The sequence below is a fragment of the Macrobrachium rosenbergii genome, chromosome 22 (genome assembly GCF_040412425.1).
Source record: "Macrobrachium rosenbergii isolate ZJJX-2024 chromosome 22, ASM4041242v1, whole genome shotgun sequence".
NCBI classification, from domain to species: domain Eukaryota; kingdom Metazoa; phylum Arthropoda; class Malacostraca; order Decapoda; family Palaemonidae; genus Macrobrachium; species Macrobrachium rosenbergii.
The window spans coordinates 42150212-42169018 of NC_089762.1; the positions used below are offsets into that span (position 1 = coordinate 42150212).

Here is an 18807-nt window from a genome sequence, read left to right on the forward strand (position 1 = left end):
TGAATCGGAAGACGAACCCTGTTGAGATGGAACAAGCCCCCATTAACTTGAAATTCAAGCATCCAAAGAATATGCTGTTTCTTTGAAAGAAGCAGCAGATGGTAATAGGAATGTTCTACCATTAGCATTAATGTATTTCTTCCTAAAATTCTTATCTTTCCAAAAATTGTCATCCTTACGTCTTTTAGAAGGTTTATATATATAAGCTGGTGTTATTTTCACAATACTTTATCTTATTTCTTAATTTTCCAGGCGTGGATGATGAATTTGAACGTCTGCTGGAGGCAATATTTGGGGCAGATTTCATGCAAACTTTCCGGCAGCAGAGACCAGCTGCTTACGTAGACCTCATGATTGCATTTGAGTCCAGAAAGCGGAATGCCTCGCCATATAGGAGCAATCCTTTAAACATTGCCCTTCCATTTTCGTTCATTGACCTCTTCAGAAGATTCAGAGGAAAAGATGTAAGTCTCAATACCAAATACTTCTCCAGTATTTTACAGAAAGGTTTAGGACTTTCTTCAATAGAGAAACATTGTGTTTCAAGTGGCTTTTTGATTACTTTTTGCCTCCCAAGATAGTGACTATCGGTAGATGTTACAGAAAGTTATTAAGTTTATCATGTATCTTCAGTGACATGAAGTTACAACCTTTGGATAATGATTATACTTGCTGCTATGGTTACTTTCACTTCCATATTATTGATTTCATCAGAATATATATGCGTTTAGTCACTAATGGTCTGGTTTGCAAAACTGGCCTCATTATGAAACAGTCACTTGATAAATAAGATTATGTTATGAATACTTGAGTATGCCAGTCATCCACAGATCTTACAGTCTGAAAACAGACAACAAAAGTACAATCCTTTCACATATTATGTATACCTCAGAATTGAACTTGATATATATGTATTTACTTGCAAAGTTAAGAAACAGTTCATCCATGTGGTTAATGGCAAAAACACTTTGGTATATACTTGATATAAAAAAAAGGTTTGAATAAATGTTCGATAGACTTCCTTTTCACATTTTTGACTTGGAGTACATTTAATTTGTAGGAAATTCCTGCATATCAGTGCAAAGTTATATCTAAAATCTGTATATTTCGTAATGCATATTTATTTGCTTAAGACATTTTTCTTGCAGCGACTGAATTTATTATTGATCTTTTGATATTTTTAAGGTGGAATGGGCTATGAAGAAGCACCAGAATTTAGGCGTCAAATGGTCAGCACAGGGTATGTTGAGAGTTGAGCAGGATACAATGAGACAGCTCTTCATGCCAACACTTACAAGTATTACTCAGGTAAGGACGATAATATTTACAGTTAAACTCTGTGAAATATATCCCTCAATATAGGTGTCAGTGATTGGTTGAAAGAAATTTTCGTGTGGTGAATTTTATACAGGGTGTGACTTGTGTTCATGAGTAATGTACAGTATATTAATTGGTTTCATAAGCCTCATGCTGTATACACACTAAAAGTATTGTAAAATACATCATTACTGTTATTTAAAAAACCCAAGTTTGTTGGTATTTGTTATGCTCCCATATCAAGGAATCATGATTGTTTAAGAATAGTAGCATTTATAAAAGCTGATTATAAAGACACAAGTTGTTTTTATGCTTAAATTTGTAAGTACAGTACATTTATCCAGTCATCTAAGAAATATAATCTTTATGTTAAGACTTGACTAATATATTATATGATATTTTCTATACAGGCAATTGAAGCAGTATTATCAGCCCCAGAAGTTAATCACCTACAGTATATGTTCCTAGTGGGGGGATTTGCAGAATCTGAACTCTTACAGAAACACATTCGTGATACTTTTGGGCACAGAGTCAATGTAATCATTCCACAGGTAAACTGTTTTCCTCTGGATTCTCGTTCGTGAGAACTTTTTAACTATTTTATATATTTAGAACAAGTGAGAATAAATAGGTTCATTAACGTGTCTTCCTTGAATTCCAGGTGTTCATAGAAACTGTAATAAATCAGTTTTCACTGGTGCTATTGTGTTGGAGTAGGCATAGACTGAAAATAACCTTCATTTTGTTTGTAATGCAGTATATTCAAATGTACTTCAGATTTTTGTGGGAAATCCATTGTGAAACAGCTTATTAATAAAATAGTCTATGTTCTCTGCCTTCCTCGCATTCATAAATGTACAGAACTGCATTTAACATTTTTCTGCTTGAAGAAATCAGCACTATTACCCCAGGAATTAAGTAATAATCATTAGTTAAAATTTTTTCTACCAAACTATAGTTGCAAAATCTTTCAGTATAGTGCTGTATTTGGCATTGTTTGGTTACCTGTAATGCAGGTGACAAAATGCTCGTGCCATGATTGAAACAGTTAAGGGATTTTACCCATTGTGTGAAAAATTTAACTGAAAAATATTCTTCTCAATAGGGCATGGGTTTGGCCATTCTGCGAGGTGCTGTCCAGTTTGGTTTAGACCCAGGCGTTGTGACTGTACGACGGTCACGTCTGACCTATGGTGTTGGGGTTCTCAATCGTTACCAGCGAGGAGTTCATCCACCTGACAAGAGAGTTGTTGCTGCTGGATCAGAATGGTGTGCTGATGTGTTGGATAGATTTGTAGCAGTCGACGAGAGCGTGGCTGTAGGTGACGTGGTTGTCCGCCCTTATACTCCAGCTACTCCAGGGCAGTCTACTGTCATATTGCACCTATATGCAACTCACAGACACGATGCAAAGGTAAGGCATTTATTATTATTATTATTATTACTCAGAAGATGAACCATATTCATATGGAACAAGCCCACAGGGTACATTGACTTGTAATTCAAGAAATTCAAATTTGTACTGCATATATTGTAATTTATACAATATTGTAAGGTACATGTAATTATTAGTATGTAAATGGTGATGCAGAAAAACTTTGGAAAAATATGAATTTATGTCATTGGCATAATAGTTTCTATATTGATGGTCATTCTTAATATAGTAGCACAGTATTGATAAAAAAGCTACATTAGAGGATATTATTTTCATTGTGACTGCCTTTCATTGCAAATTTTAAAGATATAATCAAATGATGATAAAACTAATAATTTCATCGAGTTGCAGTACAGTGCTTACCCCATATAAAAAATGGGAAAAAGCACGTTAAACGAAGAAGAATTTATATCTTCAAATAATGAAATGCATATGGCTAGGTGTTTGTACAAGAGCCAGCATTGGCAGGCAAAACTGTCATTGCATATGTTTACCAGCATGCAGCCAAAGAGCACATCCATTTGCAATGGATAAATACAGTAGAAAGGCACTCCAACACCTTTCTAAACTTAACAGACAGACTTAAATTTTAAGACATTAGTTATGCGATTAACCCTGATCTGTATTATATAGGTTACTTCAGGACGAAATTTCTCCCTGAGTAAGATTAGAATTTCGAGATTCAATAAGTATACGTTAGGCCTGTATGATACCGTGCTCCAGCGTATCAATGCAGAATTACCAGCTATATATGAGCACCTTTTTGGGCATCTGACTAATTCTCTCTTATTTGTGCAACCTGCTTGAATTACCACCTGTACAATTTCTTGCTGGTTTTTTGAACTTTTATCATGTTTCACTTTCAAATCTACTCCTCCTTGAAGCCCCTGCTCACAGATGTTCAAATCATCCTCAGAAGACCACATGTTGGCACTTTCAGATTCCCAACAGAATCTCATCAGTTACCCGATGTCAGATTTATTGTCTTCCAGCTCACTGCACTATCTTTTCTTTGGCCTGTCGTCAACCTCATATACTTGACATGCTTCCAAGATATGAAGAGTTGTCGAATACAAGTACTGTGATCGTACTAAGGTCTTCCTAAACTTACGGCATTTAAGGTTGAACCCCAGGTGCAGGTGCACAAGTTATTTAGCGATTCAATCTCTTGGGTTTGTTTGAATTTGTTGTGACAGTTCAGAGCCAAGGTAGATTAAAAGTGCTTTTATTATTTCTGGTGTAATGAATCTGTAAATATTCTATGTATGTTAATTTTGTAATCACAGTATATGCAGTATATTAGTTTTACATATTGTTTTTTCCTTTCAGTTTGTCACAGAAGATGGTGTGCAGCGTGTAGGCACCTTACACCTGGAGCTTGGAAACCCTCAGGATGATAATGAGTTACGCAGTGGGAGGAGAGAAATTACAGTCCATATGAAGTTTGGCGATACAGAAGTTAAAGCCTCAGCAATTGATCACTTGACAGGGCAAGTTGTGAGAGCAAACATTGATTTCTTAGCATTGTAGTGTAGCCACCTCCAGCACTAAGTTAAAATAAGCTTTGAAAGGAAATTATAATCCAAAATGTTAATATTGGTCAAAATACTGTGTACAAGTATATAAAGAACAATTATCAGCATAAAAAATTTCCCTTGTCCAGTCATATCAATAAACTTGTAATAGTTTTGCCCCCAAAAGTCCCAAGTAATTTCTTGCTCTTAAGTAATAGTTTGGAATGGTGAAAACTTTTGTCAATAAAGGCACAGCTTCTAGTTTAAATAGTTGAGTTCTTTAAAAAGGATTCGACAATACACTGATATGCCAAAGGTTTGTAAATATTGTACCTTAATGTACTCTTGGAGGATGTCATTCCAGGATCTCTGAAATCCAGACATATATAGGCCAAAGTTCAACTGTATTTTACTTTTATAACAATGTCGAGAATTATTTCCACAATTATCGACTGTATTTAGCAATAAGACATAATTTTAGTGTCAGATAACAATTGTAAATTTATGCAAGTCTGTACACCTTTTTAGATAATATACTCAAGACCTTTCCCTTGTGTAGGCTGGTTATTTTCTGAAATTTGGTCAAAAGTTAATTATTTAGTTAACGTACTTGAGGTATTTAAACTTTCGTTCCTTGAGAACTTGCAAGTTAATTCCTGATAATACAAAACAAGTAATTGGATAACCCAGTCTTCTAGTCAACTATTGTCAGAAGGGAAAGATCTTTTGAGACTAAATCCTTAGTTGACACTTTCTAAGAAATCAGTTACAGTGTGTTCTGGCTGTCCTATAAAATATATGAATGTTTAGATATGTTCAGTCACTTGAAGCCAGAGCAAACTGTTTCAAGTCTTCCCACTTGTGTATATAGCTTACATGTTCTTGTACTATGAACTTGCAACTACTTAATTTTAGCATTTTAAGCAGTTTGCAATGAATCTGTACCATTGTACTGAAATTATTGAGTCATGAAAATTTCATGTCCAATTATCAGTTGATATACCAATTATATTACAGACTGCTCTTCTAAATAAACATTGTCAAATATTTTCTGTTTTTCTGATCCTACGCAATTAAACATATTAGATGTGCCAACCAACTATCGAAAGCAATATTGGATTATTAAGAAACAAATTATAAATACTTTTTATTAATAAAAAGATTTGTATATATTTACAATAACTTTGTATATATCTATACTGTGCAATGACTAAAAAAATGAACAAGCTGTAGGCAAAAATATAAGTGATGAAAAGGAATAAATTTAAGATTAATTATCATCTTATCACGATTGCCAACAGTTTGTTATAAAAATATCACATATAAACAGCTGCAACAGCTTAAAAGAAGAGAGACTTCAACCTCTGAAGTCCCATTAATTCACTTCCAAATTTTCAACGCACATATTTGGCATACCTTTCACTGGAAGTCTGAACAACTAGAGGCATATTCTCTAGCTCCACGTACAAATTAGAGAGATCTGGAACACAGGTAGGCTGCATGAAATGCTGCCTTGAATTTCCATCTTACCACTACTCACGGGTAAATGGCTTCAGCACACATCCCTGGTACTTGTGCTTACATTCTATGCACTGTTGATTTAAGGAGCCTCAGTCCTAGAGGGATGTCAGAAAGACCGCCCCAAGTAAAGTGTTGTACTCTGGGTTGTGACCTCCAAAAATCCAAGGCGACTGTAAAGCTCTAGTGTCTGTTTCTCTCCTACACTAACGCTAACATGACCACTGAACGTACCTGAAAACAAAAGCACACATCTATGAGGGGGGTGAAGCCTCGAAACTTGCACTGCTTTAATCAAATAATTCAAAACAAGACTACACTTATACTTCAAAAGAGAATACTTCCTTACCTTGTGATCTGAGGGAGGCCAGCATACACGCTGTCAACCTTTTTGTAATACTTTCATCGGTTACTGAAACGAGGTTGGCTATGGATATGGTTGCTGGGTGGGATGCTACAAGTGTTTCCGGAGGGGCCTGAGGTTCAAGGGCCAATGTGGCTAAAAGTTCCTCACAAGGCGTTAGCATTACGCCTTCTTCTCTAGTAACCTTATTAGAAACAGTTAAAATGGTTATTCCAGTTGCTGTCCATGTCTAGCAAGCTAAAATTAAACTATATATTTTATATAATCTATACTCAAACCAAATTCACTCATTGAAACAATTTACCTAATAAACATAAGAACAATCCTCACCTTTGGATATTTCTCTCTAATTTGTGACAAATAGGCAGACTGGCGTGCAGTTTGTGCAATAGCATTGCCAGCAGCTGATGCATAAGCTACTAAATCTCCCCATTCATCTTCTACCACCATGACTATAACTTCCTTCATAGATTCCAGGTAACTGCCAATGGCCCTGAAAAAAATATTTCATTTAAAATACCTCATTTAAATGCAATAAAACACCAGCATCAGCAGGTTACCATTATATCATTTTGCAAGTTACGTCACTCAAGAACTCAATGTGAAGTCACAATTAGGACAGAATTCCTTAATCCCTTTTGGGAAAGGTTATTCCAATTTATAATTCAATAGTCACACCCTGTAGTAAAGCACGTCAACTCTACTTACAAGTCACCAGGTAAATCAGGATGAGCTGCATATAATGTAGTACCATCTCTTCCGTCATCAGAAGTGCGCAGAATCAAATTGTACAATTTGGCACGGTCTTCAGGTATATAAGGCCGAATGCAATAAGTACGACTTAAAGGTACTTCGGGAGTTTTGTATACAAACAAGTCGTTGCTTGCATCTACAGGTATTAGCCTCTGTGGGCAAGTCAGAAAGTATAAGTACATAGCAACAACAAAGAAATCATAAGAACGAGTTCAGGGTAAACCAGCTAAGCAAAACAATCTCAAACTACAATCAAATCAAAAGTCTGGTGACAGTTCAAAGATTACTGTGCCTGCAATAGCAAGGCATAACAAAATTATGATTTACTTCCAGCATATGGCAAATGTTAAAAGTCGAAGTCAATTTTATTTAACAGTTCAATTAATAACTGGTTTAGCCAAACTCATCCTATTGTCATCATTCAAATCATAAGCCTCAGAGTACCACATTTGTAAATATATTAAACTTCTGGATTTCGCATAATTGTAATGATTACGCAACGCCGCATGAGGATGAAAAACCAATACTTGGACGCTGAAGCGCAAATTAAAAAGGGGACTAACAACGAAACTTCCTCTGTATCCTGTCCCACCTGCAAAAGCGAACAAATACATCATAAAAGTGGTACTCTGATCGCATAGCACTGCAGCGCACATAAGACAAGGCCAGATGAAACACTGACTAAACTTACTGGTTACCAGCCATCCAACTGAAAAACACCAAAAGACCACCTGGGATTTAAGAAATGATTTAACATAAAAGACAAGCGGCTGGTGATGGAACTTAGATTCATCATCAGTTTTTCATGGCAAGCCTTCTCCCGGTTTTGTGGTATACATACTTGCAGTTCGGCGGTCAATCCTCCCCGGAAGACCCACGGCTCCTGGTCACCAGACATAAATGCTTCACGCCATCCCTTACTGAACCCTGCAGTGACGATGCAAATGGTAACCACTCACTACACGCAACTCAGCGATTCGGGTTATTCACGCTTACAGAATGTTATCAGTAAGAGTACCCAACAACAATAACAATAACAATACTGTAACAACAATAGTAATAATTTGCTCTTGCATCTAAAATCCTTAGTGCTTAAAGCAAATGCTACATTGAAAGCAAAAGATCTTCAGGTGATAAGAGAGCATCATCCAACTGCAATATTAATACATGTGAAAAGTGATGCTTTGAGCAGCTCCAGTAGTAATAAGAAAAAAAAAAAAAAAACATATTGACACATCAAGGGGACTAACCTCAGCCACATAAACTAAGCGCCGCAGCAACAGGAGGGTGTGTCATTGTTTATATCCGCGCAAGCGCACCCTACATACAGACGCCTTGCGCGAACGCAGGATGCGCAACATAGTAATTATATTAGAATACTGAGCATGTCTCTCCTTCACTGTCTCCTAAAATATGAACATATGTATTCAACATTTAACATGAAATTTATAGATTCTGCAATGACAGCAGCCCACAAAAAACTGACTTGCCAATACTACGTTGTCTGTAAACAAGTCAGTCCCATAGTGGGGGTGGGAATTAGGATGGAATATGATAAAAAAGCAGCATTTGACACATGAGGAGACAGAGGACGAGAGAAATGCTCCACATCTGGAAGGAAAGTAAATTTTTAATTTCTTAATATTCAAGGACCCCTCAGATGTTCCTGGACATACAGTACAAGTAATATGAGAACTACTCGGGTCTGAAAAGACAAGTTCTGGATTTAGTTCCACACCCGTAGAATTGCACTTGAAGTCAAAGAATATCTGAGACAGGATAAAGAATTCAACATTGCCATACCTGTTTGCAGCTCTCCACAATGCAACGCAAAACCCAAGCGAGGGTTTGCTAGCGCACGCATCGCTTGCCCTAGAGCGCATCGCAAGCGCATGTGGCTGAACCTAACTAAAGACACTTTAATACATCATGATTAGATTAATATACATGTATAATATTACCCATGTGCTGAGTTACGTACAGGTATAGTTGCCATGAACGTAGTTGCTGACCAGAGGTGCCCCCTGGCCCAACGCTGTAAGGGAGAAAGAAAGAAAGAGGTGCTGATTAATAGAGCTGGCTTCTGAGAAAAAGATCGATAGTGACCTAGTAATTCCTTTCTAATCTCCATTTTGAAAAACTTAACCATAACCAACAGAGTTCTCTTACCTCATGCCATTGTAAAGTACATTAAGTTGAAGATTTTAAAGATTGAAAGTATTATGAAAACTGCAATGGCACTATCAGAGAAGTGTCTGTGGTCTTTCATTCTGCTCAAATTTAGTTGAAAACTTTTATACAAATTGTGAGCAGAACGAAAGGAGAACACTCACAAAAAAGGAGAGCCAAACTTATACAGTGAGTGAATTCCATGGCGACAACTTTACGATGACAGCATACAACAACACACTGGTATTCTTTGCCATAACCAGCTTTGGTCTTCATAGTTTTATCAAATAAAAATTCAACTTGCTCATCACTGTCTTTCATAGCAATACACCATTAACTTGTAAATCTTTAACAATGTCACTGAAAAATTAGCTTATGCAGTAAATTAGTGCAAAATTATCCTAAAATTCTAAATCTATTACATTTGATTTACCTTTGACCTTAGGTTTTGTATTCACCCTGCTACTTCTATTTTCAATATTCTGACTAACTGACACTTAGCTCTTCATCATTTTACCCTTACCATCAAGTTTATTTATTAGCCTCTCAAAATTCCACCTTCAACATTTTTAACTGTAAAGATGACCATCTCAGGTGCTTCAACTATAAAGCCAAGTACAGTAGAGATATTTTGTATTTGCTTCTAATCTCTATTTCCTTTGTCAGACATTGCTGCAATGGTACAGGCTAATTGTACACCTAAATTTTTCAGTTTCCTAAAGGGATATTTTTAAAAATACTTTATTCCTAGACTTCTCTTTCCACTTTAACCTGGTAGTCAAATTCTTAATGCCCTCTGTAGATCTACTTCACAGTCCCACATCCCAAAAAAATGTTCAGCTCTTGAAAGATCTGACATACAATACTTTCCCATTTTCCATTAAATTTAAGCCATCAAAATCCTTTACTCAGTCTAAACATTACTCTGTCACCAATAACCTAACTCAGATAAAACCTTTCAGAAAGCCCACTAGTTTTGTGAGAAGACTTCACAAATGAATTGTACATTTTCAAGGTGAGGTTCAAAACAGGATGGTAATCATCCTATCACAATACATATAAAACCTTATCAAATCAAAAGCCAAATTGGATTAGTAATATAGAATTTAGGCCAAAGGCCTAGCGCTGGAACCTATGAGGTCGTGCAGCGTTGAACTGGAAACTGACAGTGAAAGGGTCTGCAAGGTTGTAACAGGAGGAAAACCTCACAGATGCACTATGAATCAATTGTTAGGAGAGGGTGGATAGCAAGACGCAAGAAAGAATATGAATGAAGGTAGTAGAGTAAAAGGAATGAAAGCGGTTCAAAAGCCAAATTAACCAACCTAATGCAAGCCAATAATAACATTGAGGTTATCACACCCTATATATCCATCATAAAAGCATGTTCTGTATCCACATTTTTGACACCAATTCAGAGCTAAGAAAATTATAAAATAAAACCCACTGGACAAATCTCACTGCTTATATAAATACCACTACTACTTTTGTCCCTCAAAGAGCAATCCCACTACTATGTACAAATACACACACTTTCCTAATTAGTGATGTTTCTTAAATGGGGATAATTCTGTGTGGTACAAACTACAGCCTTAACATTGGGCACTACTCAAGTGGGAGACGTTAATCATCTCAGACTAGTACGACTGTAAAAAAGGTGTCATTATCAACAACCCATCCAAGTTTGTAGAACAACTACTGTATGGTAAAAACCAGAAAGTAACGAGAGGACCTAAAAAGATAAGATTATTCGAAAGGGAGACATATTTGGTAAGAATGCTTCCCAAAACTGGAGAAGACCCTGATAAGACACGTCATAACAACATTAAAATGAGGACTGATGCATCCAAAGTGCATGTTATTACTTGCCCACTCCTAGCACAATATGGTCTGTCTTATTTGTATGTGCACTCTCAACCAAATTATAATATTGTTAGAGAAAATCCTGCAACAAAACTAACTAAAAGTTGCAACTTTCCATTTCAAGACAATATGCATGAGCAGCTTTTAGTCCAATATATATTCAAGGAATGACATTTAACCACAATGTGTTGTTGTATGTCTGCAAAGCTATGTCCCAAGGCTCAACTTAAGCTATTCATGCTCTGAGCGTAAGAAAAATCATTTCCAGTGACAGGAGTCAACAAGTACCTCAAATGGTTGCTTTCAAAATAAATATTGGTACCTGGCTAGTCTTGTATGGGCAAAAACCTGTAATATTGGAAGTTTTGACAGCTAGACCACTACATGAAAACGTTAAGCTGAGCCATGCTACTGGAAAAGTGCAGCACCATAACACTCTGATCAGCAAGTGAAGCTTGAGATACAGCGAGTAACAATGCTGGATGCAATATCCTTGCTTCAAGAAAGCTCGGTTAAAACTGGTACCTAGCCACTTGATGTAGGAGTTAATCAGTGAGACGACTCCATTCATATCCCATACGTATGGGTAGATATCATATAGAAGGGAGCGGTTCTTCACTTTGTTTAGTCTATTTGACATTTTCTTCACACTTTTGGCAATGTCGTTAAACTTGGCAGCTCGGTCATACCATTCCTGCACCTAACGGGGGAAAAGGTTCAAAAGGTTAAATGCTAATTCTCAATATTTCAACAAAATACCACCATAGACCTCCATTATAATAAAGGAAGCAATTCATCCTAAAGAGAAATTATATTCAATATTAGTCTTTATCCCAACAATATAGGCAATACATACCATTTAAACTTAAATTAACAACACCCATCCAACTAACCTCAGGCTTCTCAGTATCGTCTTCATTCTTTTTACTATCAATCACCAAATGTGAGTTCATCTTGAGCCAGTTGAACTCATTTAAAATATTTACACCTTGTCTACCATGCTCAAATGGAAGATAAAACAAGTCGACCAACAACTGTAAATCATCTACAGTTAAATTATCCTCCTCATTATCCAAGGGAGTATCAAGTGGTAGTGTTAAAGAGGGTTTTGTACTTGTTTTTGTATCTGAATCTACTTCAGGAGCAAATGTGTCAATCACAGGAGTTGTGCTTTCTTCACTGTCACTGTCTAAAACTTTGTTTCTTTCACCGTTTTCAATTAACATATCCTCATTGTGAGGAGGCGATGTGGCAGGAGATGGATTGCAATCCATTGGCTCTACACCAGAAGTTGTGGACGCATCCTGTGACACAGTGGATGCAGTGTCTGTCTCTTCTGGAATTGTGTCTACTACTACTTTGTTTTCAGAGACTAGGGAATTCATAACTGGGTTCATGGCAGGGTTATAAGTAATCTCTTGAGCAACCTCTGCTAACTGGTTGATGTTAGGCTGAGGAAGGCCTGGTGAGGCCTGAGTAGTTGATGTTACTGACATACAAGTGTTAACAGAGGGTAAAATAGGCACTGGTGTGGGAATCTGCGGCTGCTGGATGCTTCCGAAGGCTGAAATGGGACGGTTGAACTCTGTTAGCCATTCCATTAGTGCTATCCGCATCGCTCTCCTTGGGTGATATGCGTTTGGAGACAGGCCTGTGGGGCAGTCATCACTGGAATCATCACCTTCTGTCTCCAACCTGATATCTGCGCTAACAGCATCATCTGTAACACATGTAAGACAAAAGAAAACCTATAGAAGAAACCTTATACTCAACCACTTCCAACAAAAACAATAAGAACAATTGCAATTAACAATTTTGAAAAAAGATGTAAGCAAGAAAATTCTAATACTTACTATTATCACAACTTGTCAGTGTTGAAGATTTGGACCACTGTGCCAAAGTATGGATTGCCATGAAGTTTGGCCCATACTCACAGTTAGGATTTGTAACAACTCCCCTGAGCAAAGGAATTAGGTCTGGAGAACGACCACAATATGGGCCTAAGAATAAGCGTGCTTGATCATAATCATTGGCATGAAGATTGTCCCAAATGACTGGAGGTCTCCGCATCACCTCTGTCACCTCCCTCACATGCTCCACTGATAGAACCTGTTAACAAAACATTCCATTACACAATCATAATCAATATACAAATGGATTAAAGGTCACATACTGAATCAAATTGACAATAATAATAATTTACATACATGAAACTCACCTTACTGATAACCTTGGGTCCAGTCCACATTATGTCAATCTCAGGAGCCAGTTTCTTTCCAATGGTATTCAGATATTCAGAAGTCTGAACATTGGGTACAGCCCGAGTTGAACAATACTGAGTTGGACAGAACATGAATTTTGGCTGACTTAGGTGAGTGAAAACTTCATTGGTAACTGACACCTGGGCATGAGCAAAAGTCTGGAACACTTCCTTATCTGCACCACTCATTTCAGGGTCAATATCATCAAAAAGTATAGCAAAAGCATTGCAACCCAATTGCGCGACTTGCTCTAACTTTCTCTTCAAGGCTGCCACTTCCTTTTGGCTTGAGTATGTGATATCCAGACCAGGGGAAATGGCATAGTAAAATGTGACATTGTGCTGACGAGCTTCAGTGATCAAAGCTGTTAAATGCTCGGCTTCTTCAACTGTATAAAGCTCCCTCCAGTAAGCTCTGTGCTTGTAGTCATCTTTTGGAGCATACAAGTAGCAATTCATGCCCCATTTCTGTTGTCTGAAAATAAAATTATGGCAATCAATATTTGAAATCCAAGCTAATTAATTTTCAATTCCTACATAGAAAAACGTTGAACTCATTCCGTAAATGGTCCCCCTTTATCAAATGGCTCTGGTAGCTATCTAGGCCAACGGAGGTTTATCACTGCAGGTTACAAATTTCAATGACCTGGGTCTACTATTTAATAACCTAAATGGGCAAACATTTCATAAAGAACTAGACTATTTCTATTGCAATCAAATTCAATGTCCTACATATAAATGCATCTGTCAACAGATTCCAACTGCTTGCCTCTTCAAAATCTGTCTAAAAAATATTACATAAAATATAAATATCGTGTCCTAAAATAGATACGACAAACTTTCACCCGAACGCAGTTACAATCAACAATGCATGTTTAATCTCTGTTTGGCATGTCAGTTACTAAGCATGAAAATGAAAATTAATAGCTCAAAGTATTTTCCTAATTAATAATCACCAATTCCATGTCTATACACAGCAAGACATACAAATTGTTATATAAAAAAAAAAGGCGGCATGCACCAAACCTAAAACAACACTGTGCTAACACTTTCTGGCTTAACTAATTTGTAGCACAATCTCCTTTATGATGGAAATTTCAATTGCTTCATATACATAAGTATCATTATAAGACTTCATGGATCTACTCGACATCCTACCCATAAGCTCCTTCAAGAGGGATGTGGATCTAACAAGTTAAATCTTTGATGGAGGTGCATCCCTTCATACATGGAAGATTAAGGTGGGACAACAGGTCCTCCTGAGAGAACAAAGTGCAATGGGTTACAGTTGGGTGGGGTTAGGATGCAGCACTGTAATAATGGAGTAGGTTGACATTGTAGCAAACTTTAAGGTGGAGGCAGTTTACATGCCCAAAGTTTGGGAGGATGGTTGTTAAAATGGTTAACCCTATGAGACAAAGTTGGTGATTTTTTTTTTTTTTTTTTGTCCTTTACCAGCAAGGGTTGAACTACTTCACAGGATAATTGAAATTTTGTATTTATAATATGAATGACTTAAGGATTTTCATTTATATGAAAACTACACAACCTTGTTTTGCTACCTGTATGTACTCAACAGACCATGCCTCAGATACCCTAACTATTTTCATAAATATTTAAAATACAAAACACTAATTTCACTGGTACAATTATAATTAGACATAAACTTAAATAATACTGGCAATAATTTTTGGAAGTAAATATTCACTAATGCCATACCAATTCCAATGCACACCATCTATTTTATAGTACTAGTTCCAAGGGAATGACTGGTTTACCAAAAAATACAATAAACAAAATATGGTAACAACAATTTTGCAAGACACGTTACAGTAATTCTATAGAAGAGCTCTGCAAGGAGATGGTTAAAACTTTTTGACTGAATATAGAAAAGGATGTAGATAATGAAGCACTGGTGAGATAATCTGAGAAATTTACAGGGAATTTTAAAAAAGTACCATCTTTTATGTTTTTACAATTATCACCAGGTGCTGGTACTAACACAGCAGCCCACGGTACTCTCCTGTGGAATTACCGATTTGTGTATGTTTTTCATAATTAGCATAAAAAAGGAGTCAGTAAAATTTTACTTTAGTTGCGCAGCCTGATTCACATCAGTTGTCGACCAGGACAGGTTCGTCATACACAAATAGACATAACCTTTCCTATGATGCCATGTCATGACCTGACCAGATCTTACCTATCAAACCTAACTTAGGGCAATGTGCCATGACCTGGTGCAGGGGGGAGGGTTAAGTCCTACATGGGACCCTCCCCCACCACACAAATGTGGTAACCAGGCTCAGTCAACGACTGGCGTGATTCAGGCCATGTAACTAAAGTAAAGTTTTACCATTGAGTCTTAAGAGCATAGCATAAGAACTCCCATATCAAGTTGTAATATTCAAGTAAAATAATACCTGTATTCTGAATCATCTTTAAATATATGAAACACTTATAAGAAATTCACTCACTTGGCAAAAAGATCTTTACGTTGTTCTGGGGTCCATGGGCGGCCATAGAAACCTGGGAAAAGACACTAAATTAATTAATTGAACTAAGACGCCCATCACTATCACTTGTTAGATTAAGTTTTACCTATGCTTGAATACTGATAGACTTGGCCTAGGAGGCTATTGATATTGGAAAATGGGCTTTTTGAACACTGTAAAAAGTGGACAAACTAACCATTTCAATTAATGACCATAGATTAAAAGTGAAAACTCGTAAAATTACATAAAATTACTCTTGGCATAAGAAAGTTATCAACAAAATTACTCGGCGTAAGAAAGTTATAAAAAAAATATAAATATAAGGGAGACGGCCAATTAAGCTAATTTCTCGATACGAAAAACAATTGATCAAAACATTCTAAAGGTAACTGAATAAACAATGGATATTAAAAATAAAACGATGGAGATTAACAAGGGTTAACGCAACTGAGGTTCTCTTGACAACAGTTCTACGGCACCATCCCTCCCACCCGCCTGACAGAATTGTACAACTAAAAAAAAAAAAACTGGCAAGTCAATTTGATTTTACGAAAGTAAGTTCTCTCCCCATCGTCCTCCTCCCTCAAATAAAAACAGCTATTCAGCAGAATTAATCAAGATTTACTCTCGATTCTTGGATACTAACTGCATTTCCCAGAAAGTCATGAAGTTTTAAAAATTGGAAAATAAACCAATCGGGTCAATGTCGTCGCCATAGCGTAATGGCGGCAGGCCATCTCGACTACTTTCCCTCGGCAGCTTCACCTGGTCATAAAAACGCACACTTCTTCCAAAATATCACACTAACCACTTCTTTAACTAATAAGTATGACTTATTCTTAATTTTAGAATAAAACTGTATCATTTACTAACCTTCCACGACACCACAGACAAGTTCTTCCTCTCGTTCAGGTTGTTGAGATTATCGAGCTGGTTGGCGTTCGCCATTTTTGTTGTTGTTGTCGTCTCGAGTCCCGGACAGATCACCCGCAAAAATACCTTCAAGAAGGCGCAGAGCAGCTCATTCGCTGCTAAAAACGTGAACCTACAGCGAACAACAGCACCACGGACGATAACATGACACAGCCGCACGAATTTAACGAACGGCGAACGAATCGTTTCTAGCGCAATATCCTCTATAGCCTTTGGCTTCGTGGACAACACGTCTCTCTCCTCCGACTAGCTGCTTGGAAATGACAAGATGGTGGATGATGCTCGGTGACGTCATGCGAATGCGCTCAGTTCATTGGTTGGATCGACTGACAGGTTTGGGTCACGTGACTTATACCGTCCAATCAATACTCTAGTGTAGAGGCACTGGTTGGTGAAAATAATGAAAGCGTTCTTGGTGAGAATAAAATGTTTTAAGGTTAATAATTTTATGAGTATTCTGTTTTTTTTCTGCCTTCGAGATATAAAGTATAATTTAATAAAAATATATAATCTATGTAAAAATTAAAAATCCAAATACAAAAGACAACTGCATTCTTACAGAAAAAGAATTAATTTTAGTACACAGAGACTCGTACCACCTTCACTGATGTGAGTGATGAATTTTCGAAACGATTTCTTCAGCCATTTAAAAGAATGAACACGAACAATAAATAAATATAAATGATACCATACAGTCCTCAGTTCAGATTAGTGTCATATGCTATTTATAAGGGTATTTCTGTAGCTTCCGCTCTTCCCGTTAATCTTGGAAGCAACTTCTTGGCGTGACCTTGATCTAATTGCTATTTTTGGACCTGTATCGGGCCACTGAATGAAATTAAATGGATTGGGTAATAATAAGAGCAATGTTTGTTTACAATATTTATGTAGAGTTAATTTTAGCCTCCAATAAAAAGCAGATGATAATAAATCTGATGGAAGCTGACACAGGTGAAGCATAGTTTAAAGTTCTTGGGTTAACGTTCATCCCTTTAAACTGAAGAAAGTTAGAACATGTTTACATTTCTAATGCATTATAGATTAATTTGTATGACACTCGACACGAATACTGAAGAGCATAAAAGTAAACTGCCAGATTTTTAAAACATCTGTCAAACATTCACGCAATAATACCCAGTTTTTTTTAATATCTTGACTCCACGGGCATAAGAACCCATTTAACAATCGAAAACATTGCTGTAGGAGAATGTGCATAAGCAGCATTTAAGCAATCAAGTGCACATACCGCCCACAATTTTCAGCAATGCTAAATGAAACTTTAACTCTTCTGTACATCTGTACAACACCCCTCAGTTCCTTAAATATATTGTTACGACCATACAGACAGGTTGGTTTTATTCAGTTCTACGGTTACGCCTTCCAGACGGCTGCTAGTAAACCAGTACAAACCAGTAATGGCCGTTTTCTACGACCAAGGACAAAACATTATTTTTCTATCTCGTGCATTTCAGTATCTACACGCCATTTATGCGACATTCTTGTGGTTTGTACACTATAAAAACTGTTTTTAAGTGAAGGTCTAAGTGACGATAGAAGGAAAAGGAAGAATGAAACTTCAGTGTATGGATGACGTAATGAACGTTGCCTGAAGGTGCTGGAGAATGTTTATACATAAAATATTCATATAAGGAAGAAGCAGGATCACATTGCAACGGAGTAAAAATAAATATCGGAGGATATTAAAAGTCATGCCCTTGACTGTCTTGCGGAAGTATTTGCTGTTCCTGAATGAAGTGAAATTAGACTAAGGTTAAGTCAAAGAAAGCAGGCACAATTTCACATCTTTTCAAAATCAATATTTTTTTAAGCGGAAAATGATTTGCAAAAAAAAAGGTCAGTGGGCTGGATTAGTTATGTCATAGCCAGTCGATGATTATGTATTACAAAGTTAACACGAAATTTATTCCAGCGGTTGCAAGGATTGGAAATTATAATAACATATCTACATCTTTAAGACTGAAATGGACATAATTAACTTATGCCGCGAAGTCAGAATATTTGTGTTGCATTGCATGTGGGAAAACACAAACACAGACACTATATATATATATATATATATATATATATATATATATATATATATATATATATATATATATATATATATATATAGTTAAAAACATCCCTTCTAGGAAGTGACTTTATCCATGTTTAGATAAGCAAGGACG

At 36.6% G+C, this 18807-nt stretch overlaps 2 protein-coding genes across 4 annotated transcripts in view; one reads left to right on the forward strand and one right to left on the reverse strand.

The window, feature by feature from the left end:
* Positions 1 to 5313, forward strand: part of LOC136850800 (uncharacterized) — a 185239-nt gene extending 179926 nt beyond the window's left edge. For all 3 annotated transcript variants that reach the window (XM_067124813.1, XM_067124812.1, XM_067124814.1), the window contains 5 exons: positions 253 to 464; positions 1186 to 1308; positions 1728 to 1868; positions 2423 to 2731; positions 4082 to 5313. In XM_067124813.1, coding sequence (XP_066980914.1) covers positions 253 to 464; positions 1186 to 1308; positions 1728 to 1868; positions 2423 to 2731; positions 4082 to 4282 — 986 coding nt within the window. In that variant the 3' untranslated portion in view covers positions 4283 to 5313. The remainder of the gene's footprint in view (positions 1 to 252; positions 465 to 1185; positions 1309 to 1727; positions 1869 to 2422; positions 2732 to 4081) is intronic.
* An 87-nt stretch (positions 5314 to 5400) lies between these two features.
* Oga (O-GlcNAcase) lies at positions 5401 to 16864 on the reverse strand. Its single transcript, XM_067124815.1, is given in 13 exon segments — positions 5401 to 6018; positions 6134 to 6332; positions 6479 to 6641; positions 6857 to 7053; positions 7743 to 7828; positions 8883 to 8936; positions 11459 to 11633; positions 11827 to 12653; positions 12787 to 13042; positions 13152 to 13668; positions 15668 to 15719; positions 16559 to 16579; positions 16582 to 16864. Coding segments are annotated over 13 exon segments (2724 nt in total). The 5' UTR covers positions 16634 to 16864; the 3' UTR covers positions 5401 to 5893.
* Between the last annotated feature and the right edge of the window lie 1943 nt (positions 16865 to 18807).